The 21,574-nt window shown below is 34.9% G+C and overlaps 1 protein-coding gene across 7 annotated transcripts in view; it reads left to right on the top strand.

Moving 5' to 3' along the window:
* The window catches only part of LOC110467402 (voltage-dependent calcium channel type A subunit alpha-1-like), a 274,929-nt gene that overhangs the window by 177,291 nt on the left and 76,064 nt on the right, over positions 1–21,574 (top strand). For 4 of the 7 annotated variants that reach the window (XM_021524541.1, XM_021524542.1, XM_021524543.1 and 1 more), the window contains 7 exons: positions 229–368; positions 3,175–3,272; positions 4,667–4,837; positions 6,153–6,376; positions 16,326–16,429; positions 19,051–19,166; positions 20,414–20,419. In XM_021524541.1, coding sequence (XP_021380216.1) covers positions 229–368; positions 3,175–3,272; positions 4,667–4,837; positions 6,153–6,376; positions 16,326–16,429; positions 19,051–19,166; positions 20,414–20,419 — 859 coding nt within the window. Of the gene's footprint in view, positions 1–228; positions 369–1,239; positions 1,335–3,174; positions 3,273–4,666; positions 4,838–6,152; positions 6,377–16,325; positions 16,430–19,050; positions 19,167–20,413; positions 20,420–21,574 lie in introns of all 7 variants that reach the window. The other 3 variants (XM_021524547.1, XM_021524546.1, XM_021524540.1) reach the window with 2 other exon arrangements.

The raw sequence follows: 21,574 nt of genomic DNA, 5'->3' as shown, positions 1-21,574 counted from the left end.
CTCCAGAGCTTTTGTAACGTATATCTGTAACTGAAATAAAATATGTTGTTTTCTGAAAGCATACAAATAGGAAATTCTACATATTTTATCACGGACTTCGATCTCATTCCGTGATTTTATACATATATTTTTATGTTAAAAAACCTGGATAATAAACTAACTACATGCACCACCTATTAATTTTGTATGTACAAATGCATTTTTTTTAAAAAAAAAATTGTGTTTTAGGAAGCGACTGAGATGTACTTCCTAGGGATATTTTGTGTAGAAGCGCTGTTGAAAATAGTTGCTTTGGGCTTTTGTTTACATCGTGGGTCGTATCTACGCAACGTCTGGAACATCATGGATTTCGTAGTCGTAGTAACAGGGTAAGTACGGTAAACTACGTTAATAGAAAAAAAAAGAAAAAAGGTTTGAGTCGTTTTAAAAAGTTAGAACATCGACATTATACATCTTTAGATCCAATATTAATGGGTTGTTAAAATGTCCCTAGACACAATTAATTTATGATATCGTTGTTCGAGAAAAGATGTGTGCTATATATGGTATTTACGGTACCAGCGCGATATCTCAGTGGAACTCTTTTGTGCTAGAGGGAAGAAAATTTAAATGATGGCGGGAGACGTTGGTGTGACCATGATAACCATGGGAAAGATACAACGATTTGTACAGAATTATTTGATCGGGATCATTGATGTAACATTACGGAGTTTAAGTCATTATGACCCGGGCTGAAGATAACGCGCGGAGAAATGAAATGACATCCTGAATTGTTCCCAAAAACAGCATGTAAACAACGGCTACTCTAGACGGTAGACAAAGCCCCTCCCCTAGTACGATACGATGACAGGGGCGTGGCACATGTCCTCATCCAAAGACCTGTATAGACTTGAGAGGGTGCGTTGGAGTATCTGTGCATCCTCTCAATTAAAAGGGTCTTCTCATCGTAAAGTACACATACGATCGTCGTGTGAGGATTTGTGCCACGCCATGTACATGTGTTAATAAATTAAATAATAGCATTTTTAATTGTATTTAAAGTCATGTTTCATCATATAATCGTGAATGGTATCTACAGTTTATTTAGCAATATACAGTAATTTCAAATTCAGATGTTCAGGTTTGAATCGATACTCATTTTAGAATTAAAATTCAATTCATTTTGTCATAAATCTTGATTGCTGTCCTTTGATGTATATAAACTTGATTTGATGACAACTGTAATAATGTTTATGCCAGGTTGTTAGACTACAGTAAAATTATGCCCTCCTCTCAGGGGGCTGGAAGTATTCTAAGGGTCTTGCGTCCCCTGAAACTTGTGACAGGCATCGAGAGTAAGTTGTTTGTTGCTAAATAAAAATAAAAAAACTGAGGGAAGCTGTAATGGTAAATTTGCTCGCTCTATGGTGTCTGCAATTGGTCCCCCTCCCTGGCCACGTACCTGTAGAATTACCCTTGGGCGTTTTGCTGAGCACTTCCAACTAAAATGGTCAGTAGGAATGATCATTGTAGTAATGGCTGCACCCATTTAGTAGATAAACTATGTACAATGTGTAGATGCCTTGGGAGATGATGTGGTTTAGCTGGTTAGAACAGCTTCACTGGTAAAAAGGGTAGTTACCAGTAGTGTTGTAGCGGGACTGAGCCGGGTGACTTACCAGATCATTATTTACATGTTGCTCATGTTTGGTTTCTTAGCGTGTTCTTCCAAAGTTTGAAGGTGCCAGGCTCAAATTCCACTCTCGTCCTGTTGCATTTCTCCTCTCCTGTTTCAATGTAAAAAAAATCTTTGTTAAACATTATTGTACAGGTTTGTCTTAATTCTTCTTCAAAGTAAAATAATAGTGTAATGTCATTGTCATTTCTAATCAATAAAAGTCCTAACACTATTGAACAAAAAACAAATGTGGTAGTTAAAGTATTTTGAAAATTTTTGAAATGTGTTCTTAAAGTAGTGTATGGTCCAGAAATTCTGTGTTCATTATCAGTGTGCTGCATATTGCAGACAGGTTCATATAGCACAGCCAGTGACATGTTTACGTGTGACTTTTCGAATTGAAATAGCATGTTTTAGAAGTTCCCCGATAAAATAATTAAAGATCACAGTGCATGTAGTACAGATGAACTGAATCATTAATGCTGTACAAGGAAGCTAAGGCGATCATTACCAGTAGGTGTGTGTAAGCAGATACTATTTTTCTAGTATGACAGCTGTTGTTCTATGAAGGTTGTTATGACAGATTTTAACATTTTTTATTTTTACGATAAATATTCAATTTGTTTAAATATATGTGAGTCATGAATCTCACATGACATTAGTCAATAATTTAAAAAAAATAGACACATCTTGTATTTACGATTAACAAAATAAGAAAAGAAAAATAGGATGACTTTTACGATTATCTAAAGAAAGTGATAAGAAATAAGATTGCTATTTTTTGCATGTTTCTGGTAAAGCTTAGAACCAAAACTTTTTTTAACTATTAAATGCAATTTATCTATTTCCTTTCGAGTCCAGCTTTGATTGTTATAAATGGCTTCCTACCAAAATTCCTGTAGATTAATCCAATTTACAGACAATTTGCCTTTGGAAGTAAAGGAATTTCTTAAGCATTTGAACTGAGCTAGACTTTAAAGGAAAAGAATCCACTATCGTGCAATTCAAGTGTTCAAGATTTATGAACAAATACTTACAGTTAAAATTTAGATATTGTTTTGTAAGGGAATACTCTCAAATACTTCAATACATGTACATTGAAAGTTTGCTTTTAAAATAGAAACATATGTTGCACTTGTAGTATTTGTGGATTCTGATAAGTTGCTGTACAAGATCACAATTTGGACATTAAATTAAAAAAAGAATAGCGTCAAATGTATTTACTAATTGTTAGGTTTAATAAGGGGAAATATTTAAGAGAAATAGCTGCAAGTATTTCGATAATAACAACAATAAATAAATACCAATGTTGCATGGTAAAATTATCAAAACAGAATATGCACAAATAGGTTATAATAAGAAAACTACTTAAGAATGAAAAAAAAAATCTTTTAAAAAAAAATATTGAATTAAAATCAAGAAAAAATATTTCCAAATTGTGATTGGCGGCTATTGTAGCACTCTGTCCCTTCAAACCTAGCGCTTCAATGGTGTGGATTTCTCTTTGTTTTTTGCAGGTTTATCACAATTTATGCCTCAAATTCTCAGTTTGACTTGAGAACTTTGAGAGCAGTAAGGGTTTTAAGACCTCTCAAGTTAGTTTCCGGAATACCAAGTACGTATGACCTAACATTGTTATTATACAGTTGTTAACCCAGTTTGAGGACAACATATGTTCTGTGGGGTTCATAAGTACATTGTAGTCATTGTTGCCAGAAACAAAACTCAAGGTTTGGCTGAACCATCAAAACATATGGTACTCAAAAAATTCATTCAACAGCTGTTTTGTTATATCTTTTGAACATTTATCAGCTATTCAAAAATTTTTGAGAGATTTTGTTATCACAAGTATTCAATAAACGCTCTGTCAGTATTTTCTGCGGATAGCTCCTCAAATATGCATGTCATTACTTAAAATCTGCATATGTTGTCATGGCAACAAATCGTTGCTGTCACACATGACACCTTGCAAATATTAAACACATTGCAAACAATCAGTATTTTGGACCAGTCAATATAAATTAATAATTTTTGAAAAAAGTATCTCAACGGATAACATTTGAAATATTGCATCATTTTATGACTGGAATGTATGTATTTTGTAATAAACTTCAACAAAAAATGTATGAACAAATTGATTTTACAAAAACTCACACAAATACTGTATTTGCCATAATTAGCACCCCTCCCCCTTTATCAAGAGAAATTGAAAACTGCAGGCCCGGTCAATGATTTATAGTATGTACTTAAACGTTAAAACTAGAGACTCAAGTCTTTGGTGATCATGGATGGACTTCCGATGAGGCAGACAACTTTTTCTATCATAACTCACAATTTTTTATCCTAAACCATTAAATACCTCCCCCATTTAAGCCAATGTGTTAAAGCCCCTGGGTGCTAATTGTGGAAAATACAGTATTGGGTTATACAAAGTTAAGAACCATTGATCTATTGACATTTTATAGGGTATTTATGGTTTAAGAACATCAGAAAGTAATTATTGGAAAAAGGTTGTAAATAGATTAATATTTTCTATCATTAAAACATAATATAATGTTAGTGTGATCCAATAACGAAGTGTTTTATGATCTGATTTGATTGAAAATTCTTTATAAAATATTGGGATTAACGTTTTTCATGTATATTTATTCTTGATTTACATACATTTTATCTGGGAAAAAATAAATGTCAGCATGTGTACTGATCTTGTGTGGTTCTCAGTCACAAAAAAATATTCAAAAGGATACATTAGCTGATTATTATCTAACTGTGTAATGTTAAACATTGAAGAATTTTCATTTTTGGTTAAAAAAAAAGAAGAAAAGTTTCTTGTCTTCGGATCATCCCTAGAAAACAGCATTGATGCTTGCCCCATTTTTTATGAGTTTTTTGGAGAATAACCTGCTGACACCATTGTTTTTGGATCTATAACTAAATTATCAGGAAACATACATGATGTTTCTACTTTATCAACGAGGATATCTGTCTAATTTGTTGTTCTCATTACAGGTCTTCAGGTGGTTTTAAAATCCATCATCCGAGCAATGGCACCCCTTCTGCAGGTGTGTCTACTGGTGCTGTTTGCGATCACCATCTTTGCCATTGTAGGATTAGAGTTTTACGTTGGTATTTTCCATCGTGCCTGCTTCCGTGTCAATTCTTCTGCCAGTAACAGTGAAGGTGAGTACCACAAAAGATTACCTCCCCTTAGACGCCCTTGAAAACATGCTAGCATCTAGTTGTTATCAAACGTTAAATCCAATGGTTAACACATGTTGCATTCAATGGTAAATGCTGTATCCAATGACAACCAAATTTGGTATCTGATGGTTACCACAAATGCTATCCATTGGTAACCCAATTTGGGATCCAATGGTAACCCCATTTAGTATCCAATGGTAACCCCATTTAGTATCCAATGGTAACCACATTTAGTATCCAATGGTAACCCCATTTAGTATCAAATGGTAACCCCATTTAGTATCCAATGGTAACCCCATTTAGTATCCAATGGTAACCCCATTTAGTATCCTATGGTAACCCCATTTAGTATTCAATGGTAACCCCATTTAGTATCCAATGGTAACCCCATTTAGTATCCAATGGTAACTACATTTAGTATCCAATGGTAACCCCATTTAGTATCCAATGGTAACCACATTTAGTATCCAATGGTAACTACATTTAGTTTCCAATGTTAACCACTTGTATCCATTGGTTACCACATTTAGTATCCAATGGTTACCACATTTGGTATCCAATGGTAACCCCATTTAGTATCCAATGGTAACTACATTTAGTATCCAATGGTAACCCCATTTCGTATCCAATGGTAACCCCATTTAGTATCCAATGGTAACTACATTTGGTATCCAATGGTAACCCCATTTAGTATCCAATGGTAACCACATTTAGTATCCAATGGTTACCACATTTGGTATCCAATGGTTGCCACATTTGGTATACAATGGTTACCACATTTGGTATACAATGGTTACCACATTTAGTATCCAATGGTAACCACATTTAGTATACAATGGTTGCCACATTTAATATACAATGTTAACCACTTGTATCCATTGGTTACCACATTATGTATACAATGGTTGCCACATTTTGTATACAATGGTTACCACATTTTGTATACAATGGTTACCACATTTTGTATACAATGGTTACCACATTTTGTATACAATGGTAACCCCATTTAGTATCTAATGGTTACCACATTTGGTATCCATTGGTTACCACATTTTGTATACAATGGTAACCCCATTTAGTATCTAATGGTTACCACATTTGGTATCCATTGGTTACCACATTTTGTATACAATGGTAGGTGATTATTATCTAAATCTAGCTCCATTCAGTATAATCTTTTTACTGTTATTCAACTGATATTTCAGACATTGTTTACCAATACAGATATGCAATACTTATTATGCAGCTTTGAAACAAACAAACCGAATAACCATGACCTTTAACCTTTTTGCAGACGACATTGTGATAGGAGATGAAGCAAACATTCGACCCTGTTACGACAAATCAGGGGCGGCAATGAACTTTGGGGGATTTAGGTGTCAGGATCATGTGTCTGTTTGTCGAAGTTTCTGGAAGGGACCAAACTATGGAATAACTAGTTTTGACAACATCGGTTACGCCATGTTAACAGTGTTCCAGTGTGTTACCATGGAGGGATGGTCAACAGTGTTATATTATGTAAGTATCTTTATGACTGAACAATACTGGATTTATACTTTTCTGTTACGGAACTTACATGGTTCCGTTGTGGGACTAATGAGATTCTGTGATGGGACATATATAGGTCCCTAATGAGACTGTCGATCAGTGATGGACTCTGTTATTCAGTGATGGGACTTTTTTGTTCTGTATTGGGACTTAAGGTCCTTTAATGGGACTTCTGTTCCCTACTGGGACTTATTTTTTCTGTGAGAGTACAGGAGGCTGGTGGTAAGTCATCTGTGTTGTTATTGTCACAATCGTAAATCTGAAAAATAAATCGGTACAGTACCTGTTAGATAGAGGAAACACGGTTCCTGCTCACTCCTGCTACCAAAGTAAGCCGTACAGCTCACCAAGATCACCTCTACTTTATGTAAGTAAGCTGCAGCTCACTAAGGCAAGAATTTTGCAGTTATCTTGGAAAACAGTTACACAAATGTAAAAGGGGGAAATATTGTCAAAACTTCTAAAATTATATATTCAGATGTTGATAAACTGTAAATCGGAATACAATTTTATTGCAAATTTTTTGAAAGATTTTGACCAATTGAGGAGAGGTAAAAAGGGGCATATTTTTCAGTTGGAAATGGGTTCATTCGACAGATTTGAAAAGTGGGGGTAATTAAGTGCTGTAAAGTAAGCTTTAGTACATGTATATTAAACAATGAGTCATAAATATATTACCAAAACAACAAATAACAGTATAACATTACCAAGCTGTTTCTTAATTTTTCCATTAAGTGCATAATTTTCAAAATTTACCAAAATGAGCCCAGTTTCAAAAAATTGAGTTTGTTTTCAACAATTTACAAAATGACGGTGTGGTTACATAATGTGTATGCTGCTTGACTAAACTTCAGCCATTTTAACTGAATAATACAACATTGATCTACTTAAGAATTTAATTGTATTGAACTGTTAAATTGATACGAGCCAGCTGTTACCAGCACACTAGACGCTAGACTGCTGTGACCTTGTCATGTGTGTTATGTTAACATCCATGGTATACAGGTTTTTTGAGCGGTTACAACAGTACGATCCAATGAAAGCACAGGGTCCTAGTGAACAAATAGTTGCTGGATGCATGTTACATTAATCAATACATAAGCAGAAGTGTAATACAGACAGTGCAAACAATATTATATTTGTCAAATGTTCGAGGCAATCCATTACATCGTCTCGAAACAAACGTAACTCTACGATTTCATTTCACAAAAATACAATGCAGAAAACAATATCACAATGTTGCTGCTAAATTTATAGCACTACATGTTAAACCCTTTGGACACTATACACCATAATGAACTTATCCAGATATCAATGCATGGAAGAGTTAACTAAAGTTACAATTAGGGGTGAAAGGGTTAAACACATCCATTTGGCTGGATTGAAGTTAAAAGACTCTGAAGTGCACAACCAATCTTCAGATGAAATGTACTGATGGAAATATTAAAAAAAATGTTAGCAGCATTTTTTAGAATTCTGCCATGATGCTGAATGATGAAACAAAATCCTCGGTCAGTGTTCTCATTATAATTAAGGATCCCTGTCCTACTGCACTGTGTATTTTTCTATATACAGTAACCTCCCCTTAACTTCTGTTTGGGTATATAACTGTAGAAAATTCGGCCAGGACACTTTCGTCCACAAGGTAGCTCAAGCAGTTTGGTCAGCGATAGTTTAATTAACAGCCTGAAGTTCAGGGTTCGAATCCGCGTCTATAGCCCTGCAGTGTTTTTTTTAAAACACTGTTGTAGATTATATTCTGTTTATTCCATCTTTTATTCTTTCTCATAAAAGTCTGGCAAGGAACGACTTTTTCGGTTACAGGTTTAGGCAGTGGTACAGGGATCCTTTATAGTAAATTAAGTTGCCACAAAAGTAGCCACTCTAGCCTGCGCTTCATCCAGTTTGAACTGGCTGTTACTAAGTGTTTTTCAGAATATGTACAGGTCAACATTATAGCATGTGTCTGAACATCCAACCAGCTATTCTTTTTAAGTCAACCACATACTTAAAAAAAAAAAACTGAGTGGGCCGGGACACTCTCAGTGTTTCCATTTTCTCTTTAAATAATAGGCATATGCCCCTATCTGGGTATTAGTTTGCGAATTTCAGACTAGCACTGAGTGCATGTGTAACCGAGGTCATCATTTTTTCAAATCTTTTGCTAGGAGTGGAACCCAGGACCTCTGGCTTACTTAAGTCTTACACTCTACCGAATGAGATAAATAGAAGTCTCTCTAGCTAGCCGAGTCAGTAGGAAGAAATGAGTATTCTACCAGGGTGACACATGTATATACGGTATATACACTATTAGTATATATATATACATACTATATATATATACCATGTGCTATCTTTTCTTTTTTGTCCTTAAAAGAAACCATTTATGCTAAATGTACAAACTTTATATACAATGTATGTATAATGGAAATCTAAACGCTAGCTGCCATGAGTGTGAACACATCTAAGATATAAGATGTCTGCAACTGGTTATAGTCTCCCATCTCTCTAGGCACATCTCATGAATTTTCCATAATACGTATTAACAGACTCATTTATTGTCTGGCTTTAGAGACGGAATAGATTGCAAAACCATGTATTAGTTTGCCATGTGTGATACTGTATTTACCCTTGGCAAGGACCATTCACATTTGAGCTCATGAATATTCATAACATATAGATGTATATATTCCGAGGCATCAAAGTTTAGAAAGTGCTCAACAACAACCATTCACATTTGAGCTCATGAATATTCATTGGGTTTCCTGTATGCCAAAGCAGCCCAGAACTACGCACAATAAATATTTGATGAGATGGCCTGTTATTTCCTGCTGTTCCTTGCTCTGCGTGTCTCATAATGTACACGTACAGTCATTTCCGTAGCTGGTGTAACGCTACGAGCGTGCCACATGCATCAGTTCTCTGGTGCAGCACACACAGGCTGTCACAACAACAGATCTAACCGTACTAATGTCGGCAGAAACCGTTTCCGTGACTTACTCCAAAATATCCGCCCACACCACATTGCATATTTCCTGATTAGGTATTACGTGCATAAAGCTTTTCTCAGATCAAAGTAAGGAAGGAGATCTGTACAAAATGGCGGTCATGACGCAGCGCAATACATTGGTAGAAGATTTGCAATTACACATACTTATTATAATGCCAGGTATAGCGTCAAAGTTGCCCTACAACCTTTGACTAATGGGAATTCCCCTTTAGCTCAGGGGTAGCTAGGGAGTAGAACTAAAAAATGTCTTGCAACGCTCTTCTGACCCAGCTAGCAGTCACCAGTGGCACTCATCTGTTGTGCTTAACTCAGTCCTATACATTTAGCTCAGTAATTCAGTTGATTTAAAAAGATCACGAATCATGGAAATTCTCACATCACAATAATTGCACCTTGTAATTTAGGCGTATGCATTAAGTCTTAATGAGGGATAGAAATATACAGTATCAATAGCCTGAATTTCCTTTCTGGATCTGCTGGACATGGTTTAGCTGCCTAAACCTCCCTACTGTATATTAAGGACATGAGAGCTGTCTTGTGTCTAACCAACCCTACTGTATATTAAGGACATGAGAACTGTCTTGTGCATAAACCTCCCTATTGCATATTTGGGACATGAGCTGAATTGTCATGTGCCTATAAACCTCTCAACTGGACCTTCAGGAAATAGGACAAAGGATTATATATCTAAGCTTCCTAAATGTATACGATTAGATTAGATTTTTCTGGATCCTAACTCGGAATTAAGTTATGCATGGAATTACAGCTAAATGAATAATTTAGAAAGGAAAATGGAAAATTGTCCCCAAAAATTCAAACCAGACCTGGGAATGAGGAGGTCAAAATATGATTTGATATTTGGAAAATCTGTTTCTAAGGGCACCAGATACTGTATATTTAGTGAAATACAGGAACTTCACTACTTCATTACAATATTGCAGAGCTCTTCTGTGGAAATTTTACATTGTCAAGTTGGTAAACAATGTTGAGCACTCAACATTGTTTGTTTTCACTGTGGTCAACTGTTCAGATCTACAGCTTTGTCCAGTAAACTGTTACCTCTTTGCCCACTGCTATACTCTTCAAAATCACACACAGTGTGTGGCCCTATATAATATTGAGTGGTGTTTTACGTGAATGTTGACATAATTGTCATTCTACACTACTGTATTGACACCACTGTGAGAGATGGCTGCCGACGTTTACAGTGACCGCTCTGATCAATAGTCCTGGAGCTCGGCTACAATGGAGAACGTGCGATGATGGTATAGGATGACAGACCAATCAAGGACGACATTGATCGCGCTTGTAGTCCGGCCATTAACACCAAACTGGACATCAGCATAACTGATCTGTCAGATATAAATAAATCAATCTGGAATGCATAATTTATAGATTATTTATCGCGCTTTGGTATCTCATTACACAGACCAATAATATCAGTCTCTAAAACCAGTTTCCCGTAAAATGCACGTAAGTTGCATTGCATGCAATGAATTAACATGATGGTAGTTTCCTGATCTGGTGCCCGTAAAATCGTGAGTTTGATCCAGAATAAAATCAATATTTCTGTTTTGCTAAATGAATTCACCTGGAACGCGGTTTTATTGTTTTGCCATAGCCGAAAGAACCAATTTTCATCAATCATTGCCTCTCTGCCCTCAGAATGTATTTTGTCATTAAGTCAGATGGTAAGCAGGTGTATGGTGAGCTTCGTGCGTACAAACTGTGAGCATGCAGTGAAATTGATAAATGAAGAAATAAGTTTCCATGGAAATATGACATATATTACAGAAAAATGTATTTATTGTACAAGCTTCCCAATACGTAGGTGTCACACAAAATATTTTAAGCGCAGTATATATTACATATCTTGTAAAGTGGATAATAATTGTGTGTGGGAGGTAAGTGTGGGGACTGAACTCATTCGACCCCTGAATCATAAGCATCATTTAATGGTGGAGAGTCACCTTCTAAAATAATTGTACATCTATTTCGTGGTAATGTGCTTGTACGGCTGTCATGTTTTTACTGATATTAGGGACCTGGCCCTTTTCATTGGGATAAAGGTTCCTTGATCTATACAATCAGAAATAATGTCGCCATATATATCAATAGAATATTTCACTGAAAAGCACAGCACATTGTAAAATTAGTACCGCATAAGTCGAAGTGTTGTTAGATCTTTTAACTTCAACCTTTTCTTGTGGTTTTAAACCAAGAGAACATAAGAATCTTTCCTCAAGATCATCTTTTTAGGAAACACGTGAACATCTTTATGAAAGGCTACTTTCTAAGAGACATTCAATCTCACTTACAGTAGGTGAGCACTATATACAAACGGCAAACCATTCTTTCAGGAGAAATTTCTTACGGTAGTCACCATACTTACAGGAAACGTTTCTTTCAGGAGATTATGCATAATGGAAATCATTCTAGCTCTCCTGAGAGCCTTTTTTTTTTTTACAAGAGACCATCCTGACAACAAACATCCTCTAGATCATTCTTATATGAAACACTGACACAGAAAAAAAGTCTTTATAAGCGATTTCCTTACACTCAGAGACCATTTATAGAAGCAACTTGGACCCTCCCTATAAAAACCATCTTCAATGGGTCGATTGAAGACCAGTATATATGCGTACTCTAGATTTGCATCTATTCAAGTGTCCATCCTAATACCAGAATCCCTGATTTATACAGTAGATTGTCTATACATCTTGTTGACATATTTCCAATATCTCTGGGCATTGTGCAGGGAGACCACACCGATATCAATCCATATTAATTTTGTCAGAGAATCTTTTTTTTTTTTTATGTGTATCAAGTAGCTGTCACATTTATTGAAAAAGGTGACCTAGTTCTTGCACAGCTTTGATTGAATTAATTATACTCTGTAAATATATATAATATATCACATCCACTTTTTCTCATTTATTAATATGTCAAAGTTTGACAGTATATACTGGAAACGAACCAACTTGTCATTCAATACATCTCACCCTTTTTAGGTCACCTGAGACAAAGTCTCAAGTGACCTATTTCGATCGCCTTTTGTCCGGCGTCGTCCGGCGTCCAACGTCCGTCGTGCGTCTGTAAACAATTTACATTTTCAACTTCTTCTCCAAAACCCCTGAACCAATTTCAAAGAAATTTTGCAGAAACCTTCCATGGCCAAAGGTCAACAAAATTATTGGCCGGTTTGGTCCCCAGCCCCCAGGGGCCTGAGGGGCAGGGCCAAAAAGGGTCAAATTGACTAAAATTTCAAAAATCTTTTCCCAGATATGGTAGAATCAAATACTCTTCATAGCTGGAAGGGTCTTAAGGTGCTTTATCAAAATTGTGAATTTTATGACCCTTGGGTCTCACGTTTCCCCCTGGGGAGGGGGTAAACGTTACTATAGTTTATATAGGGAAATCACATTTTGGACAAACATTTGTTTAATTTCCATTGGAAATAATTTAATTTGGGTTAGCATTATCAGTATTGGGTAACAGTTTGATGGTATGCACATATCAGCCCTGACTGACCCCCAGGGGCTGATGGGAGGGGCCAAAAGGGCTGAAATTTCAAAAATCTTCTTCTCAAAACCCAGATATGGTAGAATCAAACACTCTTCATAAATGGAAGGGTCTTAAGGTTTATGACCCTAGGGTCTCACGTTTACCCCCTGGGAAAGGACGGGAGGGGGGGGGAGCGAAATGTATTATGGTTTATAATGGCAAAAGATACTTTGAATATTACATGTTAATAACTTGATTGGAATTATAACCCTGAGTTGACAGTTTGATACTTTGAAAATTTTGAGCCAGCCCTACCCCAAGGGCTGTAGGGTGGGGCCCAAAAGAGTCAGTGTGCTAAAATTTCTTCATTTTCCCTGTTTAGAATCGGTGTTACTAGTTTCAAATACTTTTTAGTCTTAAATTTGTATGCTAGATATTGAATAAGGTGGTGTTGTTGTTTTTTGTCACATTGAATAATATTTCTGTTCATGTTAAAAACCAAATCAACTCTCTGTATAAATATATCAGGTGACCGTTAAGGCCCATGGGCCTCTTGTTTCCTGTTGTTACAAATCTCGTGATGAATATTTATGAGCGTTACGGTGTTCGAGTACGAGGTGACACCAGATGCTGACTAATTGTATACGTACCGCGTTATTGATTATCAATAATTGACTCACGTGTTATTGTCATCAACCTTCCTCATCCTGTGTCCCAGTTCTTTAGACTTTTACCGCCACCTGGTTTAAGGACACCTAAAAAGATAGGGTTTTCTTTTTATTTTAACCCTGACTTTACTGACAACCTGTCTTAGTTTGTTAGACTAATCCAGTCCCATCTGATGTTTAATAAAATTAAGTTAACTAACATATGTTATGGACTGTTCAATAAGGACATGCATGCAGTACCCTTTGAAGAAAGATTTGCTGACATGTATACTGACAAACTGATCCAATTCCATCTTCTTGTCCGTAAAGGCAGGTTTACTGACCAAAACAAAATATCTTATCTGACCAACCTTCCACCCGCCCCCACCCCCACGCCCTCAACCTCATGTCAGTAAAGACTGATCACTGTGGTGTATTTGGATGTTTTCACCAAGTCAGAAACATTTTTTATTGAATTATAAAAATAGGTGTATTCATTACATGAAAAAGGACAATGAGTAGTGCACATTTCTAAATAATTTTACATTTTCCTTATTTGACAACATATTGAGTTTGAATTCATTTAAATCCAACGAATATTAACTACATCATGAAATGAGAATTTAATTCATAATATTGCCACAATTTGTGTAGTAAACATTGTTGTGTTTAAAGACCGTTTACTCCAATATTAGCAATATGTTTAATGAAACTTATTGTCCTTAGCCATTTTCAGGGGTCATGTGGTCGATGTTTTAGATTCTCCCATTACATTTGGCCTCAATCTCCAAAGCAATACATCAAAGTCCTGTACTTCAGAGCCTCGCGATAATCTATTCACAGCCTTGATCATCCAGCACCTTCATTCCCAGCAATAGTGATTGGATTGTGAGACAGCAGGTTTACTGGGACAATGTTGTTCAGAAAAGAGTAAATCTGTCTCCTAAAACAGTTTGGTTGCATGATATAACCAGACAACCATACTTGGGGTTGAAAGCATGGCTGGTTGGATCAGTCAACCATACTTGTGGTGGTTGAAATCATGGCTGGTTGGATATATAATCAGAAAACCATACTTATAGTGGTTGAAATCATAGCTGGTTGGATACATAATCAGAAAACCATACTTCTAGTGGTTGAAATCATGGCTGGTTGGGTATATAATCAGAAAACCATACTTCTAGTGGTTGAAATCATGGCTGGTTGGATATATAATCAGAAAACCATAATTCTAGGGGTTGAAATCATAGCTGGTTTGATATAAAATCAGAAAACCATACTTCTAGTGGTTGAAATCAAAGCTGGTTGGATATGTAATCAGAAAACCATACTTCTAGAGGTTGAAATCATGGCTGGTTGGATATATAATCAGAAAACCTTACTTCTAGTGGTTGAAATCATGGCTGGTTGGATATATAATCAGAAAACCATACTTCTAGTGGTTGAAATCAAAGCTGGTTGGATATATAATCAGAAAACCATATTTGGGGTGGTTGAAATCATAGTTGGTTGGATCAGACAACTTACTTGTGTGGGTTGAAATCACAGCTATAGTTAGAAATAATCGCTCAGCAATACTTATAGTGGTTGAAATCGTGGTTGGTTGAATATATAATCAAACAACCATACTTGTTGTGGTTGAAATCTAAGTTAGTTGGAAAATAAGACATTCATACTTGTGGTTGTTGAAATCACAGCTGAATCAACAGAGTGACAGCTATGTGCACACATGTGCTGTTATGGTAATTGATGTTCATAAATGTTACAGATTTATTTTTTATGCTTTAATTTCCTTAAAGTACATGACTTTATGAACTGTTAATACACAGTTGTGTGCAATTAACATCAATTATATATCCTCATGTACACGCTGATGATGTCATCTCATTCATATTCATAAGTCGATCATTATGTAGTTTTTTCTATGTGTTGTATCTACAACGACCTTGAATCAATAAGTTACCTATGACCTTCAATTTTATATCTCAGATCCTCGCTGAAGTAATTTACCGTAATTATCCCGCAATAAGCCCATGCCAGATAATAAATCCACCCCTCCAAATCAGAGGCCTTTAGTTTATTTTCTATATAATCTATATCCCAGCAATATACAGCCCATTCCCAACTTTTGATCCCACGTTTTACAGTTGCCATCTGCATTTATTGTAGGATTATTTAGGTACTTTAAATATATATCGATAAACACATTTTCAACGTATATAATATGTTGAGGGCAATAAATGCAATATATGGCTTTAACCCTTTCACCACTGTAGACCATAATGGACTTAACCAGATCAATGCATGGTCGAGTTTACTAAAGTTACATAGGGGTGAAAGGGTTAAGATTAAGATATATATAATAAAAATATATACCAGTATTTCATAATTGTGTGATATACAAGTGTATTGCCTCAGAGACATAAACATTAATTTGAAATACGTTTATGATATTTGTAGGTGATTCACATTTCATATTATGTGTTGATTCACATTTACAACATATGATGATTCACATTTCCGATATTTAATAACTGTTTGTTTGACATTTGTATTTGCTGATTGACATTATTTTACAATCGTAATGAGTAAACTGATTTCTGTTAATAAGTGTTCAGTGCCAAGTGTAGAGTAGTATATGTTACAGTCAAATTAAACTGTCTTATTTTAGTCGTCAAATTCATAAATGATGCATTTATTTCATTATGGAGATATTATGTGATTGTCTGGCTAATAATGTTGTTGTTTTATTTTGCAGACAAACGATGCCTTTGGGCCTTTTTTCAATTGGATCTATTTCTATCCGCTCATCATCTTAGGATCATTTTTCATGCTCAATTTAGTTTTAGGAGTTCTCAGTGGGTGAGTATAGATCTGTGTCTGTCCATTTGTCTGTCTGTCCATCCCTCCATTCCTCCAACTTACTGTACATCGTATTAGTCTTTTCTTCCCTCTACAGTGAGGACAAATTGATCAATTATTGTTGGCAAATAGAAATACACAGTTTGTTATGTTTAGTTAGTGTACAACCATTACGAAGGATGGTTCCGTCAGAAAAGTGTGAATTATTTTGTTTGTGTTGTTAGAATTTCTGGGAACAGATTTTTTACCTCTTATTCCTGAAATGTAGTCTCATTAATAACTTGTTGTGGTTTTATACTGAGTGGTTATCTCACATACTGTAAATATTCGCCTTAAAAAATTATAAACTATTCAAATTGATAATTCTTTTGAATTCACAAAGTTACAATTTTAGTTTTTAATTTCAACACATTTTAAAATATCCTGAAAGGTTTTCACTTTCTTGTTCAGCATACTTTTGAGTTACAATTATTCCTAAGTTTTGAAGATTTAACATTTAAATAGAATTTGTGATTCGTTGTGCTTCGTCTAAGTCAATATTGCTTTCTCAGGTCTGTAAAACCACCTATTCACCTCAACAAAGGTCAATAATGGATATACACACAAGAAGTATTGCTGTTCCAGTTATTCGTCAGTAAATGTATGCTACTGAAGTATGATCATGCAGATACGCTATAAGTGTATGATGTTCTGTTATTATCAAACAGCTAAAACCGTATAATTTTAAGATCAATATTTCGAAAAAATAAAAGAGGTATTTTATCTCCAACATCTGAAGGTTCTGTGTAACCCTGTCCTATATAGTGACTCCGCTGAACCTACTAAACCTATACATGTGTATCGATCAGGGTCCTAGCCGTGGTTATATAATGTATTTGTACATAGTCTTACCTCCACACTGTGAAGCAGGCTGACACATGGCCAGAAACCACAGTCATTACCATTGATTTCAGCAAGCGCTAGCTGTTCATGTTTCCTTTTTGTTTTGTTTCGTTCTATTATTTCTGAAGTGTAAGGTTATTATTTGTAATAGATATTTGAGGCAGTTTCATTTTTAGAAAATTACTCTCAGTGCAGGAAATAAAATTTCGAATTTTCTTTTCTATCTTCTTTTGGCGATGTGTCCCAATTTAAAATTAAGTATGATCCTGGGGGTTGCAAAGATTATTAAGGAAACCCTGACAAAAATATAAAGAACTTTTTTCTGGAAAAAAACGTTATATGTTCAGCTTCTGGAAATAACAGCTTGTTGTACAAAAACAATTCAAAACATTTTTAGAAAGGTTTCTTGAAAGCAACAAAGATAATTTTGGAGTAGGTTGGCTCTAGGGAATGCAGGCATATGGCGGTGGCCGGTTACCATGGTGATAGTCTAGACAGCGAACAGTCAAATTAATATTGCCTACAGGAAATTGACACTTGTATATTCCATACTGGTAAAACGTGGTAGGGTAACCATGACACTGTAGGTTAGGCTTGGAATGCACTATCTCTTGTCAACGAAATTATCAATGCATAACATCTTTAAACTTTTCTTACAATGATCCATCACATTTGGTCTTGGATATCACTTCTGTATGTCAAAACTTAAGTTATCAACGCTACAGTAAAGTGTTTCAAAGTCAAAGTCATTTCACTACAATAGGTCAGATTCAAGGTCACAACTAAATATCACATTACGACAGCGGGTCATACTCATTTTCACATCATTACAGTAAGTCAAAGACAATGTTGAAATTGCATAGCAGATTTTAAACTCAAGGTCACATTTCTGCAATAAATAAGGTCAAACTCAAGGTCACATTTCTGCAGTAGGTCAAACTCAAGGTCACATCATTACAGGAGGTCAAACTCAAGGTCACATTTCTGCAGTAGTTCAAACTCAAGGTCACATTATTACAGGAGGTCAAACTCATGGTCACATTTCTGCAGTAGGTCAAACTCAAGGTCAAATCATTACAGGAGGTCAAACTCAATGTCACATTCTACAGTAGGTCAAACTCAAGGTCACATCATTACAGGAGGTCAAACTCAATGTCACGTTCTGCAGTAGGTCAAACTTAAGGTCACATCATTACAGGAGGTCAAACTGAATTTAATGTCAATGTAGCAGGTCAGCTTTAAGGTCATATTTTAACAGTAGGTCAAACTTCAGGTTTTCAACTCTTTAGAATCATTTACAACCTTTGAAGGTCAATGCCTACAATACTTTAAAGTCAAAGATTCTTTGCAAAACCGGATCCAAGCAATGATTAAAATGCTTCAAAGTCAATGTTAGTACAACCCTTCATAAGAGAGTTGTACTGTAACCCTTAGATAGAGTCAACTCCTCAAAGTTTATGTGTACAACCCTTCAAAGTCAATGCATTAGAGTCAATATTTACAACACTTTCGAGTGAAAGAGTCAGTGTTTGTAATTATTAAGTCAGTATTGTAAAACCTTAAAAGTCTATTTTCACTATTTGAGTCATAGTGTACAACCCTGTAGAGTCAAGCTGAGTCAATTTCACAACTCATCTGAGTTAACTCAAGTGGAGTTTACTGTTACAACCCTTAAGAGTTAAATTTACAACACTTGTAAAACTTATCTTTTACTCATTCTTGAACTCTCTACTTTGCAGTGAATTTGCCAAAGAAAGAGAGAGAGTTGAAAACCGCCGTGCTTTCTTCAAATTACGCAGACATCAACAAATACAGAGGGAGCTAGAGGGATACCTAAATTGGATATTGAAAGCAGGTAAAGAGTTTACTTTGTACCTGGTTTGAGTATGCTGAAACAATAGTACCAACCTGGCGCCTCGCTTTCCCCCATCATGTTGTTCCGTAACATTGCCATGGTTGTACATGAGTTAAAAAATCCTAAGGATATTTTTTATGAGTAAATATATATATATTTCAAAAATAAAACAAGGCACGACAGGTGAGTGGACCAGTTTTTAAGACCAGGTAGTATTTTATATATTTGATTAAGCAGTTGATTTTTCAAATATTTACAACAGAATTTTATCTTTAGGAAACTTCGGACAATATAGATACATGTATTGGTTTGATATTTTATATGTAAAAAATCCTGATTAAGAAGTCAACTTCGCTAACAATTACAAAAGAATTTTTACTTTATGAATTTTTGAAAATTAAGATACATATATTGGTTGTTTTTTCAATGTTAAAATTCTTTTTGAAAAATTTATTATAGAAATCCGTAGAAATATTTTAAGGTGGATAATTTCATAGCAACAATTTAAAAATTATACTCTGTTTGAAAATACACATTTAAGTTGGCTCATAGCAGGCAAAAGTGAAATGATGAATGTCGTAGAATTACAACTAGTGGCTGCTTTCAGATGATAGAAACCCGAAAGCAGTAACATGTTTGTTTTATAGTTTTTTTAAAAAGACAATAATCAATAAAACAGAAAGATGCTGGTACCGAAATTCATCAAATACACAAAGCCATTTTATTGAAATAGTATTGGAATTTTGTTTCTAAAATTAAACATCAATTTGTATTGTGCAATTTGGAAAATCCAATTACGTCCGCAAGTCTATTTATCTTGTAAAATTGAGAAATCACGCGCATCTGTGAATGGAACAGCGGCAATCTGCAATCTTCATTCTAATCTGAAATTTCCTTGGAGGATCAAAGGCTATTTTTAGTAAAATTCTAAATGGAGTCAAAACAAATGGTTTTCAAATAATCTCCATTAAAGTAATCAAACCAATCTTGTGGCAAGAAAGTTTTTTTTGTAATTTGAATTCTTTTAAAATATCCTTATTTTGTAATAACTTGTATTGATATCAATCTTCTTTAAAACGTTTTGATTAATAATAATCTGTTAAAGATAGAAACACTAAAAGGGCCTGTTACATTACAAAGTGATTTAAAATCTTTAATAATACCTTTAAACATTTGTTGTTTACCTGTTCTGTAAGTAAGAGCATACTTAACTTTGATTTAATTCTTGTCTCATTTTGCTAACACAGAGGAGGGTACGTTAAAATTATGTGTGCAAAGTCATTGCATCTCTTTACTGAGAATGAGTGACACTAAACACACATTCTCAGTAAAAATGTCTGTTTAGATGTCCAGTAAACAAATATTGATGTACTTATATAATTATTAGCACTCTGCATGGCGGCTTATAAAAATAATCTGTCAGTTTGTAGGTCAGATATTACTTGGATTACTAGCTGAAGCAGATCTATTTAACACCCTTTTCAAAGTTAATCAAAATTTACTCAATGTACATTATTATATTTATGGGACAAATAAAGAAACAGACATTTTTACTGAAAACAAATGTGTAGATTCTGATCTTGTTGTCAAGTTTGTGTTACATCTTCACTTAAAATGAATTTCCACCGAACATCGCCTCTCATATTGGTCTGTCAATACAAACATATCTCAGGATTTCCATCAATTTATTTCTTCTATACCGGTAGTTTTAGATCTGTAGTTCTAGAAGAAATGTTTATATTTTGAAGTTATTTGAATCCATGGATGTTAAACAAGTTTTTTTATAAAAAATGATGATGCATAATTATACCACAATGAATTAAATCTATAAGCTGTTCTCCTGTGACCGTCAATAATGTCACGAGAAACGTGTAACCATGGTAGTGTTTTATTGAAGCAGTGTTGTATGCTGTAAATAACTACTGGTAATCATCAAAGTAATACATCAGTATATTTTCTTCCTTCAAGAAATTCTTCTTCCATGCTTTTTGAACTAAGAGCTTTTGATGTATATATATATTTAAATATATTATCCGAAGAAAATGCTATAAGACAAGCTTATCATTGAAACTCCAGTTTATCGCTTTTTGCATGTGTGAATTTCTCCAGCTACAAATGTAGCTATATTATCGGTGGATCAGGGGAGGTAACTGCAGTTGAAATTGGAAACTCGTCAATGTCATCACTGTTAAAATTTTTGTTGCTTGCTCTTTTCATACATTCTCTCTGTTTGCATGTTGTTACACACCGGCACTTTTTGAAACAAAACTCTCACAGTTTTACATTTCTGTAAAAGATTCCTGTTGACCAAAAATTTCAGTCTCATTTTAATACTCAAATATTTACATGGAATAAACAGATTTTTCAAGCATTTTTTTAAATTTCGGTTTGCTGTTTTTAACACTGAA

Source organism: Mizuhopecten yessoensis, unplaced genomic scaffold (genome assembly GCF_002113885.1).
Source record: "Mizuhopecten yessoensis strain PY_sf001 unplaced genomic scaffold, ASM211388v2 scaffold11173, whole genome shotgun sequence".
Lineage (NCBI taxonomy): Eukaryota > Metazoa > Mollusca > Bivalvia > Pectinida > Pectinidae > Mizuhopecten > Mizuhopecten yessoensis.
Note: the sequence above shows the minus strand (reverse complement) of the source record. Positions and strands in the feature narration are given on the sequence as shown.